This window comes from Macaca nemestrina, chromosome 5 (genome assembly GCF_043159975.1).
Source record: "Macaca nemestrina isolate mMacNem1 chromosome 5, mMacNem.hap1, whole genome shotgun sequence".
Lineage (NCBI taxonomy): Eukaryota > Metazoa > Chordata > Mammalia > Primates > Cercopithecidae > Macaca > Macaca nemestrina.
In genome coordinates, this window is record NC_092129.1 from 98,890,922 (window position 1) to 98,918,378 (window position 27,457).

The 27,457-nt window shown below is 38.9% G+C and overlaps 2 protein-coding genes across 18 annotated transcripts in view; both read right to left on the bottom strand.

Moving 5' to 3' along the window:
* Window positions 1-17,689, bottom strand: part of LOC105496289 (cilia and flagella associated protein 206) — a 55,785-nt gene extending 38,096 nt beyond the window's left edge. The window contains exons 1-7 of one of the 6 annotated variants that reach the window (XM_011766585.2): window positions 17,547-17,689; window positions 15,745-15,857; window positions 15,017-15,100; window positions 11,803-11,893; window positions 9,470-9,658; window positions 8,513-8,671; window positions 6,921-7,129 (exon numbers count right to left, since the gene is read on the bottom strand). In XM_011766585.2, the coding sequence (XP_011764887.1) occupies window positions 6,921-7,129; window positions 8,513-8,671; window positions 9,470-9,658; window positions 11,803-11,893; window positions 15,017-15,100; window positions 15,745-15,852 (840 nt within the window). In that variant the 5' untranslated portion in view covers window positions 15,853-15,857; window positions 17,547-17,689. Of the gene's footprint in view, window positions 1-6,920; window positions 7,130-8,512; window positions 8,672-9,469; window positions 9,659-11,802; window positions 11,894-15,016; window positions 15,101-15,744; window positions 15,858-17,509 lie in introns of all 6 variants that reach the window. The other 5 variants (XM_024797435.2, XM_071096747.1, XM_024797440.2 and 2 more) reach the window with 5 other exon arrangements.
* Window positions 17,690-18,031: 342 nt separating this feature from the next.
* Window positions 18,032-27,457, bottom strand: part of LOC105496249 (putative uncharacterized protein encoded by LINC01590) — a 36,301-nt gene continuing 26,875 nt past the window's right edge. For 5 of the 12 annotated variants that reach the window (XR_011623560.1, XR_011623565.1, XR_011623559.1 and 2 more), the window contains 3 exons: window positions 27,255-27,378; window positions 19,828-19,952; window positions 18,032-18,165 (listed from right to left, as the gene is read on the bottom strand). Coding sequence is in view for 2 of the 12 variants with exons in the window: in XM_071096754.1 (XP_070952855.1) it covers window positions 24,463-24,524; window positions 27,255-27,389 (197 nt within the window). In the remaining 10 variants the exon portion in view is untranslated. Of the gene's footprint in view, window positions 18,166-19,827; window positions 19,953-23,405; window positions 24,525-27,254; window positions 27,390-27,457 lie in introns of those variants that run through there. The other 7 variants (XR_011623558.1, XR_011623556.1, XR_011623557.1 and 4 more) reach the window with 5 other exon arrangements.

The window sequence follows — 27,457 nt, forward strand, 5'->3', positions numbered from 1 at the left end:
AAAAACACAAAGTTTTCAGCTTTTATTTTCATGCCTTCAATTTTAGGGTGATCTTTGAGCCTTTAATCACCTGTCTTTATATAATAAGCATACTTGAAATACTTGTTGGGTTTCAATGATCACACATAATAAGTTAAAGTACCTTGTAAACCATTTATTTCTTTCTGACTTTTGATTATCTAAAGGATGAAGTAGTATTTATATGTTAGCTATATTTGTGCCATTGTAAGCTATACTGTAGCTATTTATTATGCAAGATCTAAAAGACATCTTTGACTTTATGATAACTAAGAAATGCTTCATATATCCTTAAGTTTTTAGACAACAGTAAACTGAAAGCCTATTAAAGGTAGTGAACTGGCTTGTGATCCTTCTAAGGATATGATATAGAAAAATATGGTTCTTTTTAAGAATTTTTATCTGTCTTAAACGATAATTTGTCTTAATATTCTTTTCTTCATATAACAAGAGTGATTATTTTTCAAGAAACTAAAAGTTTCATGTGAATGCTTGTTGGAAGGCATTTTTGATTTAAAACCTTCTGAGGCTTATAAAATACTGTCTGTTAAGTTTTAGGAGAACTCATGTTCCCACATCAGATTAAATCTTCTCAGAATAAATGCTTTCAGTAGCAAGAATAGTTTTAAAAGTTGATGACAGGATAAGCATTTGAGATAGTATTATATTAACATATTTGTAAGTACTTGTTCATTGTGGAAATGGGTACTTGATTAAAATATATATGGCTATGGAAACTGCTTTTGCAGTTCAGGATATACAGGTTTGTGTGTATTTAGCTTATTGTAAAGCCCTTAGTTTAAAATAAGGATTAAAATTACATTCAAATAGATCACTGAATGTTACTCTTTGTGAAACTGAACTTTTTGTGTGACACAAACATTATAAATCAACACTTGGGAAACGTTTACTTTCTTAATCTATTGACACAAGGAATAAAGTATGAAAAATTAAATGAAAAAAATCACATTGAAGAATGCAGAAAATCTTAAAAGTTACCACATTGAAAGAAAAACAATATATTTGATACAACAATCATGGTCTGAAAATAAGTTGCTAAATGCTGAATTTGAAATAATTATATTTGGCCAGGCATGGTGGCTCACGCCTGTAATCCCAGCACTTTGGGAGGCTGAGGCGGGTGTATTATGAGGTCAGGAGATCGAGACCATCCTGGCTAACACGGTGAAACCCCATCTCTACCAAAAATACAAAAAATTAGCTGGGCGTAGTGGCACGTGCCTATAGTCCCAGCTACTCGGGAGGCTGAGGCGGGAGAAGAGCTTGAACTTAGGAGGCAGAAGTTGCAGTGAGCCAAGATTGAGCCACTGTACTCCAGCCTGGGCAACAGAGCGAGACTCCGTCCCCCCCCCCCAAAAAAAAAAGAAAGAAAGAATTATATTTATTCTTACTATGTGCTAAGCACCACATTAAATACTTACAAATACGAAAAAGGATAAATACAAGTGAGAAAATCAAAGAATAGTAAGGTAAGTAAATTGTCTAGGTAGATGCAGCTAATAAGGGGTAGCATCATGGTGGATCCCAAACCATCTGAGCCCACAGCCCAGCTCTTAACCATTATACTGTGTTGCCCCAGATGTCACCAGAAATGGTTGTGGTGTGGGTTTATCAGTATAACATAAAAGAATGACATCTATTTGAAGAGAAAAAAGTACATTTGCATTCTTAGACATCTATATGTAACCTAATTAAATGCTTTCTAGACTCTTTTAAATGACAAAAATAATTACTTCATGAGTAACATCAGCTATTATCATTGCATTACAACTAACAAATTTTTATTCATAAATGTAATATGTATCCTGTTTTAATTTTACCCATACTGCTGTTTAAGCATTACTCCTCCTCCTGCTTTATTCTTCCATACACATCGAATAGGTCTCTTGTCTACCCTCATAGAGTTTTTTTCCCCTTGCTTGTTAAGTTTTGTTTTAGGAATCAATATGAAAATGCAGTCTTTAAAGTCTTTTAAGATTTGTGCAACAGCAACAAGAAACAGGAATACATTTGCATACGTTCTCCAAAGTAAAAGTGGCATTTGACATGCTATACTTATTAAAACCTACAATTGAAAAGATTCTACGGCTGGGCGGGGGGCGGTGGCTCACGCCTGTAATCCCAGAACTTTGGGAGGCCAAGGGGGGCACGAGGTCAAGAGATAAGAGACCTTCCTGGCTAACACGGTGAAACCCCATCTCTACTAAAAATACAAAAAATTAGCCAGGCGTGGTGGCGGGCGCCTGTAATCCCAGCTACTCGGGAGGCTGAGGCAGGAGAATGGCGTGAACCCGGGAGGCGGAGCTTGCAGTGAGCGGAGATCGCGCCATTGCACTCCAGTCTGGGTGACAGAGCGAGACCCTGCCTCAAAAAGAAAAAAAAAAATACTGTAGACCCCTCCCCCAAGCTGTATTTGCAGGATTCATTCAGAGTAGGCACACAGAGCTTCTTGCTTTTTTCTAATAATATCCTAGAAATAATTTACATTTTACTAAAAAGAATTTATTCACAATCATCCAGAGTTTTTTTTGTTTTGTTTTGTTTTGTTTGTTTTTTTTGTTTTTTTTGAGACAGAGTCTCACTCTGTCGCCCAGGCTGAAGTGCAGTGGCACAATCTCGGCTCACTGCAGCCTTCGCTCTCCGAGTTCAAGAGATTCTCCTGCCTCAGGCTCCCAAGTAGCTGGGATTACAGGCGCCTGCCACCGCACCTGGCTAATTTTTTGTATTTTTAGTAGAGATGGGGTTTCACCATCTTGACCGGGCTGCTCTTGAACTCCTGACCTCGTGATCAACCCGCCTCAGCCTCCCAAAGTGCTGGGATTACAGGCGTGAGCCACTGCACCCGGACCTTTTTTTTTTGAGATGGAGTTTCACTCTTGTTGTCCAACCTGGAGTGCAATGGTGCGATCTGGCTTACTGCAACCTCTGCCTCCCAGATTCAAGCGATTCTCCTGCCTCAGCCTCCCGAGTAGCTAGGATTACAGGTTCCCACCACCATGCCTGGCTAATTTTTTGTATTTTTAGTAGAAATGGGGTTTCACCATGTTAGCCAGGCTGGTCTCGAACTCCTGACCTCAGGTGATCCACCCGCCTCGGCCTCCTGCGAGCCACCACACCCAGCCCATCTAGAGTTTTTAATTATAATATTAGTCCTCTAAAAATGCTATCACTTAAAAAAAAAACATCATAACATTCAAATGTTTGGCAAAAGCATGTGATCCCAGCATGTTTCTTTGTCTTCTTCCGCTTCCCCCTACCTTTTAAACAGTTTTTATATGTTCCTCATACTTTCTTCCACGGACAATTTTCAACAAGTCTAGTCAAACTTATAGAAGCAGAAATTAGAATAGAATTTCTGATGTTTAATGTTCTTATTACAACAGAAATAAAATATAATAAAACAAGCACAAATTCCACCTGATTTTTTTACTTGCTTTATCAAGGACAATCAAGAAGCCCTGTGTTGTGTGTCTGTGGATGGGCCCTGCAAAAATAGCCTGCGGGGAAAGAACTCTACAAAAATCTTGACTTACAGGTTTTAACAAATGTGCTGTCAAATGCAACTCTTACTTGCACAATATCATGCAGCTTTCTCTCTTTGGTGTCTGCCTTGCCCTTTAAAAGCCCATAGAGGATGGAATTTTATTCTCTCAGTTAAGAGTCAGCAAAACTATGATCATCACTTCCTTTTCTTTTCTAGAATATTTCCGTGTGTTCACTGCAGCAGATAAAGGCCTGATCAAAACAAAATAATTCACTATCTTACACAGGCGCTATATATATATATATATATATTTTTTTTTTTTTTTTTTTTTTGAGACAGAGTCTCACTCTGTCACCCAGACTGGAATGCAGTGGCACAATCTTGGCTCACTGCAACCTCTGTCTCCTGGGTTCAAGCGATTCTCCTGCCTCAGCCTCCTGAGTAGCTGGGATTACAGGCACCCACAAACATGCCCAGCTAATTTTTTTATTTTTAGTAGATATGGGGTTTTACCATGTTGGCCAGGCTGGTCTCGAACTTCTGACCTCAGGTGATCCACCTGCCTCAGCCTCCCAAAGTGCTGGGATTACAGGCATGAGCCACCGCACTCGGCCCATATTGGATTTTTAAATGTTCACATAAACTGAAACTTTGAGGAGAAATTTTTAAAAATCAATATTGCTACTTTAAAATTTTTAAGTAGTATCTGTTCAAATAATGTGACTTTAAAAAGAATATTCATAGATTTTAATATAGGAAAAATCTTGGCTAATTTTAAATTGATGCAGTTTATAATCTAGAGATAATACTGATTAAACCAATATCCATTTCATAATAATCAACCTTAATTGTCACTAAGACTGATAGGGAAGGATTGAATAGTTTAAAAACAAAACAAAAAAGACTCTTTGAGCAAAGAATCAGAAAGTTAAGAAAACTCATCCTGATCCTGACTAAAGTCAGCACAAAATGGCCATAAAGAGCGCTTGGATAAGAAAATTAACTTTTTCACCAACATGAGCAGCAAGGAGCTTGGAAATGAGATACTGTATGGAAAAATAAAAGCTCTTCAGCTGTTCCACTAGACAAATGAAATTACAGCTGTTCAGCTAACACCCTAATGATGATGATGATAATCATAAACAACACCATCATCACTTTATTGAGCCTTTGCACCAGGCGCTATGCTGCCTTATTTACATGGTGAAGACTATGAATAACCCCATTTTACATATATGGAAACCAAGGCACAGGGAAGTTAAGCAGCTTCCTTAGGGACACAGATTTAGTAATTGGCAAAGTCATGATTAGAATGCATGTAGTCTGGTTGCAAAGCCCACACTCATCACTTCTACACTTTACTCACTGTCCCTCTCTAGCTGTGAGAAGTAGAACGCCAATGAGAATTTAAGACAGTTGGTGGATTCATGATTGAAAGCTATGAGAAGATTCTATATAATGAATGACATCTTCTGCAACATCCTTACAGTTGTGTGACAGTTTCCCAAGGTTCTTTCTTATAGTATCGCCTTTGAATGCAGGTGACAAATGTGAATGCGAAGTTCTACTCCTGTGGACTCACATGCACTTCAAAATAAATTGATTACAAAATCCCTTTAGTAGCTGACTAGTTAACATAAGGCTGATAGCCACAAGGTAATGTAAAGGGAAATATCTACCCCAAGAGAGTGACTTGGTTTTTATTATTATTTATATATTTATTCTTTTTAGAGATGGGGTCTTCCTTGGCTACCCAAGCTGGAGCACAGTGGCATAGCCAAAGCTTACTGTATCCTCAAACTCCTAGGCTCAAGCAATTTTCCTACTTCAGCCTCCTGAGTAGCTGGGATTATAAATTAGTACCATTAGTACTACGCTTGGCTAATTTTATTTTTTGTAGAGACAGGGTCTCGTAATGTTGCCCAGGCTGATCTTGAATTCCTGGCCTCAAGCAGTTCTCTAACCTCAGCCTCCCAGCTAGGATCCTCCTTCTGAAGACAATTAGATAGGCTAGTTGTGAGGACAACCCCTAGTCTGAATGAAGTCATGTCATCCGGACAGCTAGGTAAGGAGAGAGGACAGACCAAGTGCATCCAATAGTAGTACCAAGTCATTAAAATACAAGTTAAAAAGAAGAGGTGGTCAGAATACATCCTATTCTACCCCTCAAGAAATTAGCATTCACTCATACAAAAGACAGTTCCATTAACCGAGAATCTCATAGTTACTGGAAAACAGAGGTTGTGTAAAAGTAAATGGTGATGAGTGGGAACATAACTTGGCATCATGCAGTAATTAACAGACTGTCTTCCTTACAACCCTAGAGTGTCATGGGGATATCCCTTAGTGAAAAGGTCCTCCAATCCCTTTATGTAGATACCTGTTTTATATTTGTAAGATTCTGAGTAAGTTTCTATCTGACAGAAAGGGCACTGCTACTTTTTAAAAAGGTTATAACCACCACTTTACCATATTTTCCAACTCTCTAGGGATACTGTGTGGCTTGTTCATTAGATCTAGAAACACCAGATATAAAAATCTTATCTGGCTAGGTGTGGTGGCTTATGCCTGTTACCCCAGCACTTTGGGAAGCCGAGGCAGGAGGATTGCTTGAGGCCAGATGTTCAAGACTAGCCTGGGCAACATAGCAAGACCCCACTCTATATATATATATATTTTTTTTTAAGTTTTTTTGAATCAGGGTCAGAGTCTCCCTCTGTCACCCATGCCAGAGTGCAGTGGTGTGATCTTGGCCTCACTGCAACCTCTGCCCCCCAGGCTCAAGTGATCCTCCCACCTCAGCCTCTTCAGCAGCTGAGAATACAGGCACATGTCACGGTGCCCGGCTAATTTTCATACTTTTTGTAGAGACAGCGTTTTGCCATGTTGGCCGGGCTGGTTTTGAACTCTTGGGCTCAAGCGATCTGCCCACCTTTGCCTCCCAAAGTGCCAAGATTGCAGACATGAGCCACTGTGCCTGGCCTACAAAAAACCTTTAAAAAAAATCCTTTCTACCAGTTACAGTGAGAACGAATAATTACACAAACATTATTTGAAAGGCAACCACCTGCCAAACAATGTTAGCTACTTGCTCTGAACTAAAATAAACATAGTATTACTTACTTACACACCATTGTTTAACTACAGTATGCTAACAATCATATTATCAAGTACCAATAAAAAATACAAATTCAATTTCTACCAAAAGATTTTCATTAAAATCAAAACCCAACTCTTCTATTTCTCTTTTGATTCCTAACCCTACCAAAGCAATATAAACCGAGCAGTTATTGAGGTTGTCTCCTTAATTAGTGACCTGGTTCTACCTGATGTGGCCTTATATAAAGAGATTGCGTTATACGGAAAAAGATACCTATATCTTATGAACTTAACTCACCAAAATGATCTGAAGGAAGACCTCATATTGTCGTATATTATAGAGTGCTTCTTTTAACATATATGGCTGAAGTTCAGCTCTCATGTGTGGGTCGTTGGCTGCCTTCTCAAGGATGGCTGTGTAGCGGTATACCTGGCTCCGGGCAGTCTCAAGCTGGTAATCAATATGCTGCATGGTGGCTGGGATTGCTACATGGAGAACAGCTGGCACTGTTTGTAAGCGTATAAAAAGGCAGTCATAAAGGAGACTAAAAACAATTAAGGATAAGAAGCCTAGAAAGTAGTCACATTTTAAGCATTAAGTTAGGGTTTTTTCCCCAATCAAATTAGTAATAATGAGGCATGTGTTTCATGGGTCCCACCACATAAAGAAAAGAATCTAGGCTGGGGGCGGTGGCTCACGCCTGTAATCCCAGCACCTTGGGAGGCTGAGGCGGGCGGATCATGAGGTCAAGAGATTGAGACCATCCTGGCCAACATGGTGAAACCCCGTGTCTACTAAAAATACAAAAATTAACCGGGTGTGGTGCCGCGCGCCTGTAATCTCAGCACAGGAGAATCACTTGAACCCGGGAGGGGGAAGTTGCAGTGAGCCGAGATCGCGCCATTGCACTCCAATCTGGAACACAAGAGCGAAACTCCATCTCAAAAAAAAAAAAAAAAAAAAAAAAAAAAACCTAAAACAAACAAGTTCAAACAAAAGATATTATCAGAATAACCCAGTTATAGTAGGTCAGCTTTTGCCACTAAATATAGAAGAGTTTAGAGAATAGGCAGAGTTTGGTATTATGTGTTGTTAACCATGTGCTTCCAGAAGAGCCACTGACCCTTCCTTTTGTATATCTTCTAGTTATTTAAAAAAAAAAGGAATGTTTGTTAAGAAACTCATCTGGATGGTGAAAAATGACAGAATAGTCTAGCAAGGGAGGGTCATTTATGAAAATGGAAATTTGACTTTTTAGAACAGGTTTTAAACTAGAAAAAAATTACCCTTTTATTCTAGATTAGTGATTTGGTGAAAGACACTAACACCTTATCGATGGACATACAGGAGTACCAAATTTCATAAGGAAGTTACTTCTACTGGTAGATACTTCATTAAATATTTCATAAGTACTTTCAAACTTATAAAGAATGCATTAAGTATATAACCACAAAGCAGATGCCCCCGAATTTAGAGATTTTAAATATCTCTTTGTGGATCTTTTCATTCCACTAACTGCACCAGGAACCGTTTTCAGGAAGATTTTTATTTTTTAAATAACTAAATTGTACTCCCTTTTGGTTACTGACTTGCAGTAATGAACACAAAGCCCCGCTGAACAGGGAGGTTAGCTTTGAGCAGGGCCCTTTGTCACTTTCACTGATTCACTTTCTCCTACTAGCTTCATGGTACATAAAATGTAAAGTCTTGCCCCAGCAAAAGTAAAAATCACTATACATTATAAACAGTAGTTATTCTTCAGGAAACAGTAAAAAATGCAAATCTTAAATTTAAGAATGCCACTGGTGTGTTGTTTATTATTTTCCTCACTGTGCAACTTAAATTTTAAACATACATAACCTTTAGCATTAACCTAATGATATACCTACAATCATCAATGCCTTCTCCGCCTTTTCCACAGTCTCTGTTAAATAAACGAATTCCAGTAACAATCATGGTGAGTTCTTTCAGCTGGCGTTCTTTGTCCTTCTTAGACAGAGTTAGAAACGTCCCAAGCTCAGCCTGAGGAAAAATGCTCTGTAGAGCAGCTAAAATAAACCAGAAAAAAAAAAAAAAAAAGGAAAACAAAATGATAGAATAAAGATATCAGAAGTTAAATAAGGTTTTTTCTTTAGTAGCAAGTTAAGAGTCTGAGTTACTTATATGATTCTTTAAATTACTGATACCTGGTTACAGAATACATAATAAAATGTAGCACACATCAAAGCTGGATTACTGAAAGTTATGCCATTGCCTCATGTCCATTTTTAATAATTAAGCGCATCCAGCAGTAACTTTTTGGCAATGGGCATGAAAACAAGCTTTCTAATTAGGAATCTGAGCCAAAAAATGGATGCTTTAAAATAATTATGCAGGAAGGCCATAGGAGAGCTAGACATTTTTCCTGTTCCTCATTTTAAAGGATGAAAGAGGGCAAAGATTTCCTAAGGATAAAATAGTGCCCCTTTCCATCATCCATTTTAAATGACAGACTCAGTTCTTTTCATCAATATGAAATATCCCTTTCCAGCTTTTCCATTTACTCAATCAGCCTGGTACCCTCAATCCTATTATCAATGTCTCTCTAATGAGGTGTAATAGGTCCCTAGATATGTGCAGCTCTAGGAAAATTAGCAATATTTCACTTTCTAGAGGTGCTACTTGAGTTTCAGAATGGACACACAGTGTAAAAGGAGACTGGGTACATTTTAACTCATTCGTGCTGATGTTTTTTTTTTCAGATACAAAGGAAACTTCAATTTTTAACACTTCTAATTTAACATATTTTATAAAATACAATGATCATATATTTTACTTATGAAATGGAAATTGGTTATACTTTTTACCTGTTACCTCTCTGACAGTCTTGATGTCTGTAGGGGATCCAAGGCCAGAGCGGAGTAACACATAGCTGATAATCTTCCGGTACAGGCTTTCCAATTCTTCTTTAGCACATGCTCTGTTATCTGTAATTTCTCTGGTAACAGAGCCTAATCTAGACTCTAGGACCCGGTGATGTTCTTCGAGAAATTCCACTAAAATTGCCAAATAACAATGTTCTATATATTTGATTTTTAGAATTCTTCTTACATAAGAACTAGAGAAAAACTAGGATTGGATATGGCAATTCTACTTCAGGAAAACAAGCAATTTCTTAAGCTGTAGTAATGAAATAAAAAACAGTGGCCAGCAAGTAGCCTCAAGACAAAAATCCAGTAGGAAAGATTTATGACAGTGACTTAAATGGAATACTTTGTCAAAACACCTAAGACTTTAAACAGCCAAACTAGGCCGGGCGCGGTGGCTCAAGCCTGTAATCCCAGCACTTTGGGAGGCCGAGACGGGTGGATCACGAGGTCAGGAGATCGAGACCATCCTGGCTAACACGGTGAAACCCCGTCTCTACTAAAAAAAATACAAAAAACTAGCCGGGCGAGGTGGCGGGCACCTGTAGTCCCAGCTACTCGGGAGGCTGAGGCAGGAGAATGGCGTAAACCCGGGAGGCGGAGCTTGCAGTGAGCTGAGATCCGGCCACTGCACTCCAGCCTGGGCGACAGAGCGAGACTCCGTCTCAAAAAAAAACAAAAACAAAAACAAAACAGCCAAACTAAACAGTAAATTTCAGAAAAGGCTAAAACCTCCCAATTAAGCAGAAAATAAAGAAGGCCATTTCTACAACATATATATAATACTATATGAAAATATAAATATATACATATTATATATTTATGCTATATGTAAGCACATGTCGTATACTATACATAAGCATATATAGTAGCAGAAATATATATGTAGTATATATGTTCCTTTCGGTTACGTGTATTTTTATTTCAGTTCTAGATAAATTTCCTCTGAAAAGCATTATTGATAATACGATGTTGCATCGAGAACTGTATCCCTCCTCATTCCTCCTGTGATATGCTGAGGGATAGGCTTAACTTTGACAGGACTCTGTTCACTGAGTTGTTGCAAGTACAGTTCTTGCAATGACTCTGTAAGACAACCCATATTACTATTACAAGGGCAATAATTAACATATCCACCACACACAGTTTATACCTATACTCTTGCCACAAAACCAACTGAGAACTTTGCAAATTAAAAATATGTTTAAATAACAAATGTAAAAATGTATAGGTTAAATTTTATCAATTCTATGACTATTTTATTGCTTTAAAATTTCCCTATTAAGCAAAAATGCAAGATACATACTTTTACATAGGTAGCATAACTGAAACTAATAAAGAGAAAAATCATCAAATTGTTAATAATGATTGTACTATATAGTAGAGGTAGAGGTAGTCCATAGAGAAATAGATTTGTTTTATACAGCAGGGGCAGAGGCGGTCCATAGAGAATTACATTTTCCTTTTTCTTTTGTTTCCAACTTGTGTTTGATGTATGCATTAAATTATTTACATAATGAGCCGGGCGTGGTGGCTCACACTCATAATCCCAGCACTTTGGGAGTCCAAGGTGCGGACAGAAATCCAGGCTTAGGCCTGGAGTTCAACACCAGCCTGGGCAGCATGGCAAAATCCCGTCTCTACTAAGAATACAAAAATTAGCTGGGCAAGGTGGCACATGCCTATAGTCCCAGCTACTCGGGAGGCTGAGGTGGGAGAATTGCTTCAACCCGGGAGTCAGAGGTTGTAGTGATCTGTGGATCGTGCCACTACACTCCCGCCTGGGTGACAGAGCAAGACTCTGTCTGAAAAGAAAAAAAAGTTACATATTGAAAAGCTTTCTAAACTCCCCATCATTCATTTCATTTTTGAATAGTTATATAATTTAGGTAATTATTATGAAAAAATAACATAAACCAGGAACAGGGAAATCTACAAATTAAAAACTTTTAACTTCAATGGGCTGGTTGTTTGAATTCCTAATTATTATGTTTTAGTGCCATAAAGGTTAAACGACAACAGACTTGGAAACAATAATTATGAGCATAATAATTGGAATTCGCTTTTAACCCTCACAAAGGCCAACGGTTTTTTTTTCATTTAGCATTTCTAACATTGTTATAGTCCTCAAAGTTGAAAAACATTTCAAAAGATTGCCAAAAATTAAATTGTTAAATTGATTAAACAATTAAATTCATTGTCAGCCAAATGAAGCCCTTCTTAGCTGAAATACAATATGAAATTTAAGTATAAAAATAGGTAGTATATGTTACCTCGATTTGTATAATTCATATCAAAGTAGACTTGCATCTTAATAGTGTCCAGGGATGGATTTTTAGTATCCAATAGCCGAGTCATACAAAGCTAGAAAAGAATAGCCCATGAATACTTCTAGTTATAGTTTCTGAGACAAGTAAGTATTTCCTAAAGTTATTTTCAAAAATAAAGGGAAAAGCAGTGGTTCCTGATATTTATTCACCAATAACCCCTTTTATTATTATTTTTTCCCCTTGAAGACTTCAGGCTTTATAGTTTATTTAACCAATAACTTTTTTTATTTTTATAGATTTAGGGGGTACAAGTGTCATTTTGTTACATGGATATATTGTGTGTAGTGGTGAAGCCTGGGCTTTTAGGGTAGCTAACACCTGAATAGTGGACATTGTACCCATTAAGTGATTTCTCATCCCTCACTCCCCTCTCACCCTCCCAAGTCTCCAATGTCTACTGCTTCACTCTCTATGTCCCTGTGTACGTATTATTTAGCTCCCACTTGTAAGTGAGAACATGTGGTATTTTACTTTCTGTTTCTAAGTTATTTCACTTAAGATAGTAGCCTCCAGTTCCATCCATGTTGCCACAAGATATGATTTCATCATTTTTTATGGCTCATAGTATTCCATTGTGTGTATGTGTATATACATTTTCTTTATCCAATCATCTGTTGATGGACACTTAGGTTGATTCCATATCTTTACTACCAATAACATTTGTTAAGCAATAAGTCATTTCCCTTGAGTTAACCAATAATTATCATGCCCAGGTGGCTAGTAGTCTAGTTGAAGGCAAGAAACCTGATGTTTTGGTTAGTTTGGGCAGTCTAAATGTGGGTAAATGTTCCACAAAGCTTATATTCCAGTCTAAAACTCTTCTAGATTTCCTCGTTACTATTTATTTGTGCCTTGAACAACACTGCTAAGTTTATTTTATAAAAAGCTGCTGCAGCCAGCACGGTGGCTCACACCTGTAATCCCAGCACTTTGGGAGGCTGAGGTGGGCAGATCACCTGTGGTCGGGAGTTCGAGACCAGCCTGGTTAACATGATGAAACCCCGTCTCTACTAAAAATACAAAAATTAGCTGGGCGTGGTGGCGCACACCTGTAGTCCCAGCTGCTCGGGAGGCTGAGACAGGAGAATTGCCTGAGAACCTGGGAGGTGGACATGGCAATGAGGCGAGATCGTGCCACTGCACTCCAGCTTGGGAGACAGAGTGAGACTCCATCTCAAAAAATTAAATTAAATTAAATTTAATTTAAATTTAAAAGCTGCTGTAACTACCACCCCTCTCTTCACAAAATTTCTCTAGTTCTACCCTTGCTATTTCTTCTCCTGGTCTGTTTTCTCCCATGAGCCCCCACATGGATGGCTCATTTCCCTTCTCTGCCTTGCCTCTTTAGATTGAATATCAACCTCAGTTTTTCTTTCCTTCTCTCATCTCTACTCATCACCTCCCTCCCCCACTTCCTTCACTGCTCACCCTGTAGGCTGAATATACTGCAGCTGGCAGGCACTTGGCAGCTCACTCTCAACCTGTCTCCCTGAGCACCAACCCTGCTTTCCTGGGAGGAGGGAGGGGAGAATGCAAGACTGAGGACTGGACACTGTGTCTTTGCAGAAGCCTGTGCACCTGGATCCTTCCACATAGAGAAGTACTGTTTTAAAATGCACACTTTAAAAAAATAGCATTTTTAGTTGAGAAAAATATTGTCACTTGAATTATACGTTGTTAGTTTATGTACCTGTCATATTAAAAGTATATTGGCTTGATTCTTTCCAACGTAGTTGAGTTGGAGCTTGAGGGGAATGGAGAAGTCTTCCTGGGTCCTGACAAGGAGAACAACTTATTTTCTGCCCTTCCTTGATTCTCTTCCACAGCTTTCCAATAACATTTCTGACTGTCATAATCACTTCCCTTATTGCTAAGAACAAGTTTTATACCATCTTTTCTCTGCATCCTCCCCAATTATCTGTTACGTTTTGACTTTTTAAAGACATTCTAACTGGTGTAAGATTGTATCTCATTGTCAGAATAGAAAATCCAGACATAAAGCCACATGTCTGCAGTCAGGTGATCTTTGACAAAGTCAACAGAAACATACACTGGAGAAATGACATCCTATTCAATAAATGGTGCTGGGAAAATTGGATTACCATATGTAGAAGAATGAAACCGATCCCAATGTCTCACCATATACAAAAATTAACAACTCAAGATTGATTAAAGACTTAAATGTAAGACCTGAAACTATAAAAATACCAGAAAAAAACCTAGGGCTGGACATTGGCCTATGCAAAGAATTCATTACTTAAAAGCAAATGCAACAGAAATAGACAAATTGGATTTAAATAAACTAAAAAGCTTCTACACATCAAAATGAATAATCAACAGAGTGAAAAGAAAACCTGCAGAATGGGAGAAAATATGTACAAACTATGCATCTGACAAAGGACTAATATTCAGGATCTACGAGGAACTCAAACAACTCGACAACAACAAATAACCCCATTATAAAGTGGGCAAAGGCCATGAATAGACATTTTTCAAAAGAAGACATACAAATGGCCAACAAGCATGAAAAAAATGCTCAACATCACTCAGCATTAGAGAAATGCAAATTAATTTAGTTCTATTTAACTTCACAGTGCATGACAAACCAGTTAATATTTGCAATGTAAGAGATTAATAACAAGGTTTCACTAAAATATTGTAGCAGACGCTGCTACCTGCCCAATTTCCCTGCCCTTCCTTCCTAACAGAGCCTCAATTTGGGTTGGGGCAGGGATTTATTCATCTAAAAAATAAAAAAGAAGTGAATGTCCCTAGGTCACTTACAGTATCATTCTGGTCAATAAATGTAAGTAGATGGAAGGGATTCTGGGAAAATTATTATTTTCCGGAGAGAAGGTGATAGACCTAACTGGCACACGTATTTTGCCCTTTGCCTTCCCCGCTTCTTTCTACCTAGAGGTAGGGTAGCTATCTTTTGACCATCAGATGACCATATTGCAAGGATGGCATGCCCCAGGAAGCCAGGAAGAAGGGTCTATGTCTCTCCACACTTTGTGTTATGAGAAAAATACCTCATGTGTAGTACTATTTTGTGGGCTTTTGTTTCATTTAGCTGAAGGCAATAATGACTAACACAAATACTGTGTTTACAACTGAGAATAAGTAATTGCAAATTTGAGGACTGCTGGGTAATCACCTTAACAAGATTCTGCACATCACTCTTCATGAGGGTTCTATCCATGTTAAAGCCATTACTTGGATCCAGGACAACAGCTTTCACCTGGAAAAAAGTAGGAACAAGCCCATTAAGTAGGAAAGAATCCATTAAGCAATTTTATTTCATATTATTAGTTTAATGTGTTTCCATTTTTTAAACAACTACCTCCTGATTACAGTGGGGTTGGTTTTTCAACTATTTTTCTTACTACTGAACTCATCAGTACCCTTGTTAGAGGCTGAAGAAAAGAAGCGACAAACATCAAATTTGAATGGGGTGCTAGAAAAGTTATATGGGGAAATAAGTTGAAAGCAATGGCTAGGTTTTCAGTTGGGAAACTATGGTATATTTTATTGTATTTTTATTGTGTATTGTTATCTTAACCAAAAGCAAGAACAGAGAAACCATAGCAATGAGTAATTTTTAACAACGGCAAACAAAAATACACACCAAAAAATTCCCACACAGGAGAACATTATTTATGTTTTCCAAACTCATCAAGGTCTTCTAAATCAGTCTCTATACATCTACAACTCACATGCTCTATAAACGTTTTTAAAATGTTTTCACTAACTTGTCCGATGATCTCATTATGTTTAAGCTGAAAAACATCTATGAAAGCTTCACAGAATTTAAAGGGGAAAATGGACATCACATCTTAAAAAAGCTCTTAATAAAGTAGTAATCACAAAAAGATTTCTTCTTACCATAAAAGCAATCAGAGTTTCAGAAACAATCTCTCCATGGGCTGCACATTCTTGTCCTATTTCTCGTATAATACTCCTTATAACACTTTCGGCCTGAGTTGGAGGCATTCTGGCTAAATAAAACAACGATTTTTTTTTAAAAACGTGGGTTTATGCAAATTTTTTTCTCTTCTGATTTCTCCAATATTGTATTTGTAAAGAGTCATAATATCATCTATTAGCTTATTAGTATTTTCATTAGTATCTAGGCCTCTCCTGTTTTTCATTATTTTTAAAAATGAAGGACTTTATTGAAGACAGACAATGATTGGGATTTCAAATAATTGAAACATCTGATAATTAACATTTTCAATTATTTAAATTATGGTCACTAAACATATATTCCTATCATGATATTCTTAATTTAAAAAAAAAAAAAAAAAAAGGCTAAGCAGGCTGGGCGCGATGGCTCACGCCTGTAATCCCAGCATTTTGGGAGGCCGAGGCAGGCGGATCAGCTGAGGTCGGGAGTTCGAGACCAGCCTGACCAACACGGAGAAACCCCCTCTCTACTAAAAATACAAAATTAGCCGGGCGTGGTGGCGGGCGCCTGCGGTCCCAGCTACTCCGGAGGCTGAGGCAGGAGAATCGCTTGAACCCGGGAGGCGGAGGTTGCGGTGAGCCGAGATCACGCCATTGCACTCCAGCCTGGGCAACAAGAGCGAAACTGCGTCTCAAAAAAAAAAAAAAAAAAAAAGGTAAGCAGTATTTGTAGGGGAAGAAGGTAAAATTAATGAGAAACCCAAGAGTACAGCTTGAAAGAGGAAATGCTTATTCAACCACATTCACTAAATAATCTTTCGTAATGGTACTAGAATCTTGGAAAACAATTCTTGCTCAGATCATTAAAATAATCTTTTCCGCACATCTAAAATGGAGTTCAGACTCTCGATAAAAAACACAAAAGCAAAAACCAAAACGTAAGAGTTATGCATCATGGAAAAAAATGAACTCCTGGTTATTAATTCCATTTACTCTAAGGAAAAAGTGGCAGGTTTTGACCGAGTTTTCTGATTTTCCTGAATATTAGTAACTGAGCACAATGGAACTTGGCATGTAGAGTATAACAAAGGCAATATCAGGTAGATAAAGCCAACTCCTCAGCATTATTAGCTTTCCGATGGATGGGTACGGAAGCACGAGGCATTTTGTCCAGTGAAACCAGATTGCTTGGATTCCGGTGACCCGACCACTGTCTAGCTGTGAGATCTTGGGCACTTGTTTCACTTCTTTCCAGAGGCGTGAGGACTAAATTAGTCCTATCTGTTGTGTGGTTACAACAGTTTGCGGCATAAGCGAATCGCTTAAAACAGCTTTGAATCAGTACTCCAGGATCGCAAGCAGCGCATGCGCGAGTGTCAGTCTGTGGGAGAGTCTATCCCGCTCCGGGTCTGTGTGCGCATGCGCAACGGTGCCGGGTCGCTAGGGACGCGGCTCAGCACCTTCCCCGCATCCACCCACCAATTACTAAGTCTCCCGAGGTCAGGCTTCTAGGGTAGCCAGTGGAGTGGAACAGAGGCGGAAGGCCTCAGGCGCCCGCGCAGTGGCTAGAGGGCCGCCCTGCAGCCCTGGGCGCCTCCGGCGGGAATGGACCGCTGTTCCAGCTCAGCGGCGGCGCAGCCTAAAGGATCGAGACTGAGAGCTAAGTCTCGACTAGGCAGGACGCGGTCCTCCAGCCGCCCGGGCTCCGCCAGCTGCCCCACGCTCGCCGCCTGGCGGGACACACCTCCGGGTCAAGGGCGCGGAGCCCCGAGTAGGCTGACCTGGATCGGAATCGACAGCAGGAGCCGTGTCTGTCTGCTTCTGTCCTGGGGCCCTCACCGCGACCGTCGGGGCAGTTGGGCTCTCGCAGCAACCGCCGCGTAACCATGGAGATGGAAGGCTCCGGACCAGAGGGGGTGGGGCCAGGTGGGGGCGGGGCTGGGCCCCACTTTGAGGGTCTTTTCCGCGAAAGATGGGCTGGAAAAACTTTAAAAACAAAGAAATTCCAGGCAGAGACATCTTAACCTCCGTGGTTAAGACTGTGAAACACAAGTTCTCGTAAATAAGGACATTAACTCGCTAGCGTGGGAACGATGGGGCGGCTTTGAAAGCGGGGTCGGGGAGAGGGAGGAGCCAGTTGGAGAGGCTGGGAAAACGGAAGGGCTGTATCCTGGACAAATAGAGTTCTTGTAAAAGTATCTAGATTTAAAAAACAAAAGTAAAAAGTATCGAGGTTTTATTTCATGTCCAGTTGTTCAAAGGAAGTCTGCAACAGAACGCTCCAAAATGCCCGAAGAGAAAACTCATTCAAGAAGCACATGATAAGAACACATTAGTGTCCGAGTCAAAATAATGAAGTTTTATCCCTTAACGATAATGTCGTTAGGCCCACCTTCAGACCTGAAAGTGTGAAAAAGGATTAAATACGCATTAGAAGGAGAGCATCAAACAACAAGGTTTTATTTTTAAACAGTAACTTTTCTCAAACTGCAAACAAACATGCAGAATATGCTTTGCTTAAGGACATTCCCTGATTACTAGGAAATGAATAAACACAAAAACTCAAGAATACACATCATAATATAACACAATTTTATTTCCACCTTCTAGAAAATGTTCCCGGAATGTGGATGAAGCTTGTGTAAAAATAGATGTTCAGAGTAACATGATTTATAATACCACAACCTTGGAAATCTAAACACGATATTTAAGTAAAACGTCAGGCAGGTATTTAAAATTATGTTAATAAAAACCTTGTGTTTGTCTTATACTTTTTAAAAGCCAAATGCAAAATTTATATATAATATGACTTAAACTATATTGACGTACATATAATGCACAAAAAGTGTATAAGTCATTTTTTCAAAATCACAGCAAGGAATTAGATCTAAGGATGGAATTATAGGTAAAGTATTTTTATTTCTTTATACTTTTCTGTTTTTTCTAGATTTTTCCATAATGAGTATATATTGTCTTATGATCTATAAAACAAAATTTTAAAATACTAGGGAGATGAGACTGGCTATTTGTAGAGAATGAGCCCAATTTAGATATACAAATATACTGTAAGTATACAAGGTAAAGCAACCAAAGGAAGGTGAGATAGCAAAATTTTAACAGTGGTTGTATCTTTGTAATGGCTTATGGCTGATTTGTCTTCTTTGTACTTTAAGATAGCTACCAAAATGTCTTCCATGAGCATATATTATATATTAGAATTATTAAATATTTTTTAAGATGGTAAGAATCATATCATCTTAAGTATAGTTTTAAACTAATGGGCAAATTCTGGCACAAATACTCCCTGTGTTTGATACTGTTAATTCCTACTTAATGTCAATGTTTTCTTCTCTTTTTATTACTAATTTAACCCTGTGTTGGGAATGACAGTGTTCTCTTAAAAAAAAAAAAAAATCTCTCAACCTCTTTCTCAGTGAGCGTGGCCTGTGACATGGTCTGGCCAATGAGATATAAGTATAATCTCTGGATGAGGTGTACTTCCATTTTATGTCTGTTGCCTTTCCTTTTCTTTCTACTTGAAATGAGAATATGGGGCTGAAGCTCCAGCAGCCTTGTTGTGAACATAAACATGAGGGTCACATCTTAAGGATGGTGGAACAGAAATGAAAAAGGAACCTGAGTTCCTGGTAATGTCATGGAACAGCCCTATCAGCTTCTTGACTGGCTATCTCCAGACTTTGCATGAGAGAAGATAAACCCCTATTTTATTAAGCTACTGTTATTTGGGTTTTCTGCTACATTCAGCCAAACTGAATCCCTGACTGCCACAATGGGTATGACTTTGGAAGTATTATTGAGCGTTTTGTGCTACATTGAATTATTCTACCTAATCCTTCATGCCTCTTAGCATCCACACCCTTGCCATGGACTTTGGTGGGGTATACTTCCCCAATCCTTGATTTTGAATTTAGCTGTGTGACTTGCTTTGACCAATGGGTTGTGGTGAAGTAACAGTGTGCCAAATCAGATCCAAGACCTTAAGAGACCCCATATTTCTGCTTTCTCTCTTGTGCCTGTGTCATTGCCATGAGAAGTACATACCCTAGCAAGCTCTTTGGTCCCAGAATGACATGCATATGGCACAGAATTGCCTGAACCGATCTTTTAGTAAGATGCAGAGATGCCCAACTGGGGCCCAGGCCTAGACCCGCCAAACTCCAGTCAACCTGTAGATGTGTGATAATGAATGAGTATTGTTTTAAACCACTGAGTTTTGGAGTGGCTTATTATACAGTATAATTGTGGAAAGAGTTCATTTATAAACCTTTCGGTGATCTAAATTTCTCATTTATGAAACAGAGAAAACAATGGCATCTATCTCACAGAGTTGTGAGAGTAAAATGAGATAGCCCTCATGAAGCACTTAGCACAGCATCTGACATAGATAAAAGGATTCATAAACTTTACATACTAGTATTTTGTGACCTTTATCATGGTTATTATTGACAACATCAACTATGACAATGTATTTTATACTCCCATGGTTTATTGGACTTCTAGTCTTTGTAGAACTAATTATTCCTAGTTTTAACATGGCAGCAATGGCATTTAATTAAAAAACATGGAAGAACCAGAGTGCATCCAGAGAATGATAAGAAAAATGTTGTCAGAATAAGATAGAATTGGATATATTTACCTTGAGAAAAAGAAGGCATGAGAACTCGTCTCAGTTTTGTTAAAAGAGAAACCAAGCTTTATGTTGTTTCAGAACACCAGATTACAAATCTACATAAAACAGTCTTAAAGTACAATTGTGATAGAAGTCTTTCTAGAAGAAGTGAACCCCATTTTATCAAATGTTTTTTATCTAAAAGCTGAAAGATTGCCTTTAAGAATATTGTAGAATTAATTTCTTCTGATTAAGTGATTTTAGTATGTCACAAACTATTCAACTTTTAAAGAGAGTTACATATTTTTCCTTTTCCTAAGACTTTAAGAAGTTTTAAGCTCAGATGAACTGAGCTTCTTAGCATGTTTAATAATTTTTTATTGAGTCAGACGCGGTGGCTCATGCCTGTAATCCCAGCACTTTGGGAGGCTGAGGCAGGTGGATCGCCTGAGGTCAGGAGTTTGAGACCAGCCTGGCCAACATAGTAAAATGCTGTCTCTACTAAAAATACAAAAAATTAGCTGGGCATGGTGGCGGGTGCCTGTAATCCCAGCTGCTCAGGAGGCTGAGGCAGGAGAATTGCTTGAACCTGGGAGGCAGTGAGCCGAGATTGCGCCACTGCACTCCAGCCTGGGCGACAAACCAAGACTCCATCTCAAAAACAAGCAGCAACAACAACAACAACAAATAATCATTTTTTTATTGAATACTGGACATTGTGAATTGCAACCTTGTTGAGTGTCTGAATTTTATTGTCCCTCTTTAGGAAGGTTGTGCCTTTTTTTCAGCCAGTTATTTGTGGATGAGTTTGATTCATTTGAGGACTGTTTTTAAGCTTTATTAGGGTAGATCTAGAGTAGTCTTCATTCCAGGAATAATTTGGCCCTACTACTAATTAATAACTGCTCAGAGGTCTTCAATGGATTCCTTGGTTTTCACTGAGAACTTTTCACTCTGGCTGGTCAGAGCTCAAATGTCTTCTCATCCTCTGTGAGCTCTAAGAATTATTTAGCTTATACTCCCTGGTCATTCTGTGCTTGGCTGTATGGATTGACAGCTTGGCTGTATGGACAACCAAGTACTTAGCAAAATCTCAGACTTACCAGTTTTTAAATTTTATTTATTTATTTTTTGTATAGCTTCATCCTTTCCAAAACTCTGCCCTTCAATTTCCACATCTGTGAACTCTGATCTCTGTCTCCTCAACTCAATAAAGTTCCTAGACACTGGGTTTACCTTTCTATGCCCAGGATCTGGAAACTGTCTCCAGGCAGAAATTTGGGGGCAATAATAGCAAACAGTTGTTTTATATATTTTGCCCAGTTTTCTAGTTGTTTGTGGCAGGAAGTTAAGTCCAGTCCTTGTTATTCCATCATGGTCAGAAGTGGAACCTTGGGTAACCTTGGAGAGAGCCTAATAGGAAATACTCATCAAGGAGGGTAGAAGAGTGGACTTACTAGAAAATTTCAGTAACTTTCAGTAATTACTGAGAAGTAATGAATGTGTATCTGAGTGTCAGGATCTTGAATTTAAAGTGAAAGCATTTTGCCATGTTAAGTGATTTTCTTTGGAAATTATTCAGCAGCTCAGGAGCAAGCATGATCTTGAAGAATAAATGGTTGGCTTGGCCAGGAACTAGTGTGTTGCCAGACTAGCATTATCATGCTAGACCATACATTTAAACCAATGTAGAGCAACAAAAGCAATTTACCAGTTGTTTTTTGTTTTTTTGTTTGTTTTGAGATGGAGTCTCACTCTGTCACCCAGGTTAGCGTGCAGTGGCACAATCTCAGCTCACTGCAACCTCCGCCTCGTAGGTTCAAGTGATTCTCTTGCCTCAGCCTCCTGAGTAGCTGGGACTACAGGCATGTGCCACCACGCCCAGCTAATTTTTGTATTTTTAGTGGAGACAGGGTTTCACCATGTTGGCCAGGCTGGTCTTGAACTCCTAACCTCAAGTGATCCACCCACCTTGGCCTCCCAAAGTGCTGGGATTACAGGCATGAGCCACTGGGCCCAGCCAGAAGTTCTTTAGATATTGAAAAGACCTACGCTAAATTTTTCAATTGCTAACAAAGATAGATAATTAACATTTGAAAGAGTACTTTGGAGCTTACAAAGCTATTTCACAGATAGATAAACTCATCTGTTCCTTAAAACAGCCTCATGAGAGTCAACATCATTATTTCATTTTACAGATATAGAAATCAATATTCAGCAAGCAAGAGGCTAGTCTAAGACTGCAAAGCTACTAAGTTACGGAGCCGTCTTAAGTCTTATTGCTCTAATAAGTACTTAAAATGAGGGGAACTCTTTTAAGCTTCTGAAAAGTTCTAGACTCTTTTTCCCAAAAAATTCATAAAGCCTCTAATTTTATATATAATTTCAGATAATTCACAGATTCCCTGAAGTTCATGCAAGTGGCAGTGTACTCTTGGTTTAAAATTTCTAATTTTTTCAGCACTGTAAGACAGGGTGGGAAAAAAAAGAAAAAATTTCTAGTTTTTAACTTGCATCTAGACAGTAGTTATATGGGTATTCACTTTATAATTTTTTTCAACTGTATAGATATACATATATACACATACACACATATGTATATATACATACACACATATGCATATATACATATACACACATATGCATATATACATATACACACATGCATATATACATATACACATGCATATATACATATACACATAGGCATATATACATATACACACATGTATATATACATATACATATGCATATACACACATGTATATATACATATGCATATACACACATGTATATATACATATACATATGCATATATACATATACACGCATGTATATACACATACACATGCATATATACATATACACATATGCATATATACACACATGCATATATACATATATACACACATATGCATATATACACACATATGCACATATACACACACATATGTATATATACATACACATATGTATATATACATACACATATATAATACATATGTGTTACATTGACTTGTCGATGTATATGTTTTATCATAAAAAATAAAGGCTCAATAATGTAGAACTTCTCTACTTTTAGTTGTGCTTTGTGGATGTTAAGCATTAAAATAGAGCTGTATCTCTTAAAAAATCCTGAAAAGTTAAAAAAATACTGTTATTCACTTTGTTTTCCTTGTCCTTCTCCATTATTATCCATATGCTTCACAACAGTTCTCCTATTGTAAAAAAAACACAACCTATATATTATATGTAGTGCATTGATTTTGAAACTGTGAAAGTCAGAGTCCTAGAATTAGCTGACAATCTCCTTTTCCAGTTTATCTTTCCTTCTCCACAAAAAGGCTTGATAATGGAGAGGGAAGTTGAGTTTTCAGGTCAACAATGAGAAAGAAATTTTGGAACAAGCAAGACAATGCAAGTCACCCTTATTTCCGTTTCTCTTAGGATAAGCATGAGCTATTTTCATGTACTTTCCCATATCCTTTTAGTCAGGAGGATCCCAAGATTATTCCTTAACCATCTTCTCCATGCAGATTCTTTTTCAGATGTTACTTACATGGGCACAGATACAAAAAGGCAGAAAAAAAAGAAGATAGTTTCGTTTCCTGATACAAACATAGCATAGCTTCCTGAGTTGAAGGGTCCTGTCTGACCCTTAAAAATCTACTTTTCTTTGTAATTATCAAGAATCTTTTTCTTTTTTCTTCTCTTTTTTAAGAGACAGATTCTTTCTTTGTTGCCTAGGCTGGAGTGCAGTGGTGTGAATCATAGCTCACTGCAGCCTTGAACTCCTGGGCTGAAAGGATCCGCCTGCCTCAGCCTCCTGAGTAGCTGGGACTACAGGTATGCACCACCACACCTGGTGAATTTTTAAAATTTTTTGTAGAGGCAAAGTCTTGCTACATTGCTCAGGCTGATCTCCAACTCGTCGGCTCAAATGATCCTCCCACCTTGGCCTCCCAAAATGCTGGGGATTATAGGCATGAGCCACAGCACCTGGCCAAGAATCTGTAAAGGTAAGATGAATGATGAAAGAAAGCCTTAATTCTTCATTTTCCGTCTCTTTATCCATTGCATGAATCAGTCAGTGGAGAAATAAGGGACCTTAGCATCAGATTTTCACAACCTAAATCAGGGAGGGTAATTGAGGCATTTAAGGAAGATAAACAAGCATAGGGATTTTTTATAAATTACAAAAGAAATCAAAATTATAAGAGCACAAAAATGAAAAAAAAAATCAGTGATTTCTACTATAATCATCAAGCTTCTATAAAAAGTGGGGGCAATAGTGGTTCTTCTTTCTTAGAATTATAAACCAGGTGAAACTTCATATGCATACCACATGGTCCTAATTAGGAAAACAGGATTGAAAGCATCAACATCTTCGCTACTGTAGCATGTGTGGCAATGATTCTCAACTCTAGAGAGTGAAGGACAGCATATCAGCAATGCATTGGCAGCCCACCATGAGCAACTCTGATAATGTGCTACTGATCTATTTTGTACATGTGGAAAATGTCACTGTGTAGCTTTTCTTAAAGGTGAATATCTCCCTGTCTTTTGCTTACCCACCATCTACCAATCCTTAACTAATAGGACTAAGTCTTTATTAACTTCTCTTGAACCAACTTGCTTTCTCCATTCCCACTTCTTCCACATTCATTAAAGCAACTGTCTTTTCTTGCTTAGATGACTGCAATAAACAACTAATTGAGCTCCCTGCCTCCAGTGTTGTACTCCCCCAATTATTTGCCTATACTCATCTTTCAATAGAAATCTGATATAGAAATCTGAAATAGAAATCTGATCATGTCATTCCCTGCTCGACACCTCGTAAAGGTTTCTCAGTGGTCTCTGGGTAAGTCCAGACTCCTTGGCATGGTATACAAAGCCCTTTATGTCAACCTCAGCTCTCACAACTGCCTCTCCTCTCCCAGCAGACCACACTGTTGCCATTCTCTGGCCGTGTTGAATTAACTTCCAGTTTTATCTGGCCTCCAGACCTTTGCCTAGAGGTTACTCCATCTATCTCTGAATGTCCCCTTTCCTCTTCATCTGATTAATTCCTCCATGTCTTCAGAAGCCATCTCTCCTATGAAACTGTCTCTGACCTGCAATATTGGGTTTAGGGTCCTAAATTTTTACCTCTAACTAGTTCTAAAACATTTTCACCACCCCAAAAAGAAACTTCATACTTATTAAGCAGTAACTCCCCATTTCTCCATTCCCCCACTACTTACACCTGACAAAGCTCTCAATACTCTATGGAAGTCTATTTTCTTGTCTGTCTCTCCCACTAGACCATAGCTCTTTGAAAACAGGGAACATACCTTGTTGGGTTCCCCACACCTAAGAAGAGAGCCTGGGATGTAATAGTCACAGTTGACCATTAGTGTTAAAGAGGTGAGTACAGAAGTGAGTGGGTTAAAAAAGGGGTCGGGGGGAGAAATTTTAAACATCTTTAAATGTGTTTACTAAAAGGTTAGAATGATTTCAGAGGGAAATTATAATTTTGAAGGGAAAGGAAAAGACATTGAAATTACAGGTTTCAGAAGAAGAGCTTCCTTTGACTCCAGCTTTGGCTCTCCTGCCTTAGTATCCCCAATCTGCCCCCAAGCACCCTTATATGCATTCCTCAGGAAGAGGGGTGTTGTTCTCAGTCTCTTCCTCTTCCCTCTGTGCCTCAAACTAGGCAGCTTCCAGTGGTGCCCTGGGCTTCAGAAGGTGGCCACTGAGCTCACCTCTAGGCTTGCAGGCTTCTTGGGAGAGCAGGTAGTGGAGGTGGGTATGGGGGGTGGTGACTGGGCTCCAGTTAGAATTTCATCTTTATGATTCCCTCTCACTATGGGGAGCATTACGGCATGAATCCCAAGGACAAATTTTAATTTGGGACCGTCTAAAACCTTATTAAAATCATACTAGTTTCTCAATCATCAAGAAAACTGCCTTTCTCTATAGTCCATAAGTCCTCAATTTTGTGAGGAGGAATTTATTTTTTATTATTTATTTATTTATTTATTTATTTATTTTATTTATTTTTTTTTTTTTGAGAGAGTCTCACTCTGTTGCCCAGGCTGGAGTGGAGTGGTACAATCTCACTGCAACCTCCACCTCCCAGGTTCCAGCGATTCTCGTGTCTCAGCCTCCCAAGTAGCTGGGATTACAGACACAGGCCACCATGCCCGGCTAATATTTGTATTATCAGTAGAGACAGGACTTCACCATATTGCGCAGGCTGGTCTCAAACTCCTGGCCTCAAGTGATCCGCCACCTCGCCCTCCCAAAGCACTGACATTACAGGCGTGAGCCACCGCACCCAGCTAAGAAGGAATTTTTTGGATCTCCTTCCACCTTTGCTGAAATTCTAAAAAAGCTGCATTCCACTTTTAGCAGCTGTTTTCTTATGGCTGAATAAATGCCAGAGATGCCATCAGATTATTTTAATTCAATTGTCTCTCAGTTGAGGAGGGCAAAACTGTCAGTTTCCTCTTGGCACAATGCAAGTAGAAAGATAGTGATAAGTGGTCTGGTGCAGTGGATCATGCCTATAATCCCAGCACTTTGGGAAGCCTAGGTGGGTGGATCACCTGAGGCTAGGAGTTTGAGATCACCCTGGCCAACATACAGAAACCCCATCTCTACTAAAAATACAAAAATTAGCCAGGTGTGATGGTGTGTGCCTGTAATCCCAGCTACTCAGGAAGCTGAAGAAGGAGAATCACTTGAACCTGGGAGACGGAGGTTGGGGTGAGCCAAGATCACGCCACTGCACTCCAGCCTGGGAGACAGAGCGGGAGACTCCATCTCAAAAAAAGAAAAAGAAAGAAAGAAAGAAAAAAAGATAGTAATAACTCACCTGAATTTCTCGTCGGCACTTCAGGATCATGATCTCTAACGCTCATCTTCCCTCTGTCATACTTAGGGTTGGGGTCCAGCCCCAGCTGAGGTCTGAGGACAGTGGGTGGATGTGGGGCAGGGAACTGGAAGAACACTCAAGAGACAGCAGGTAAATGAGACATGGCTTTGTTCAGCAGCCCCTTCACAGGGTCCGTGTTACAT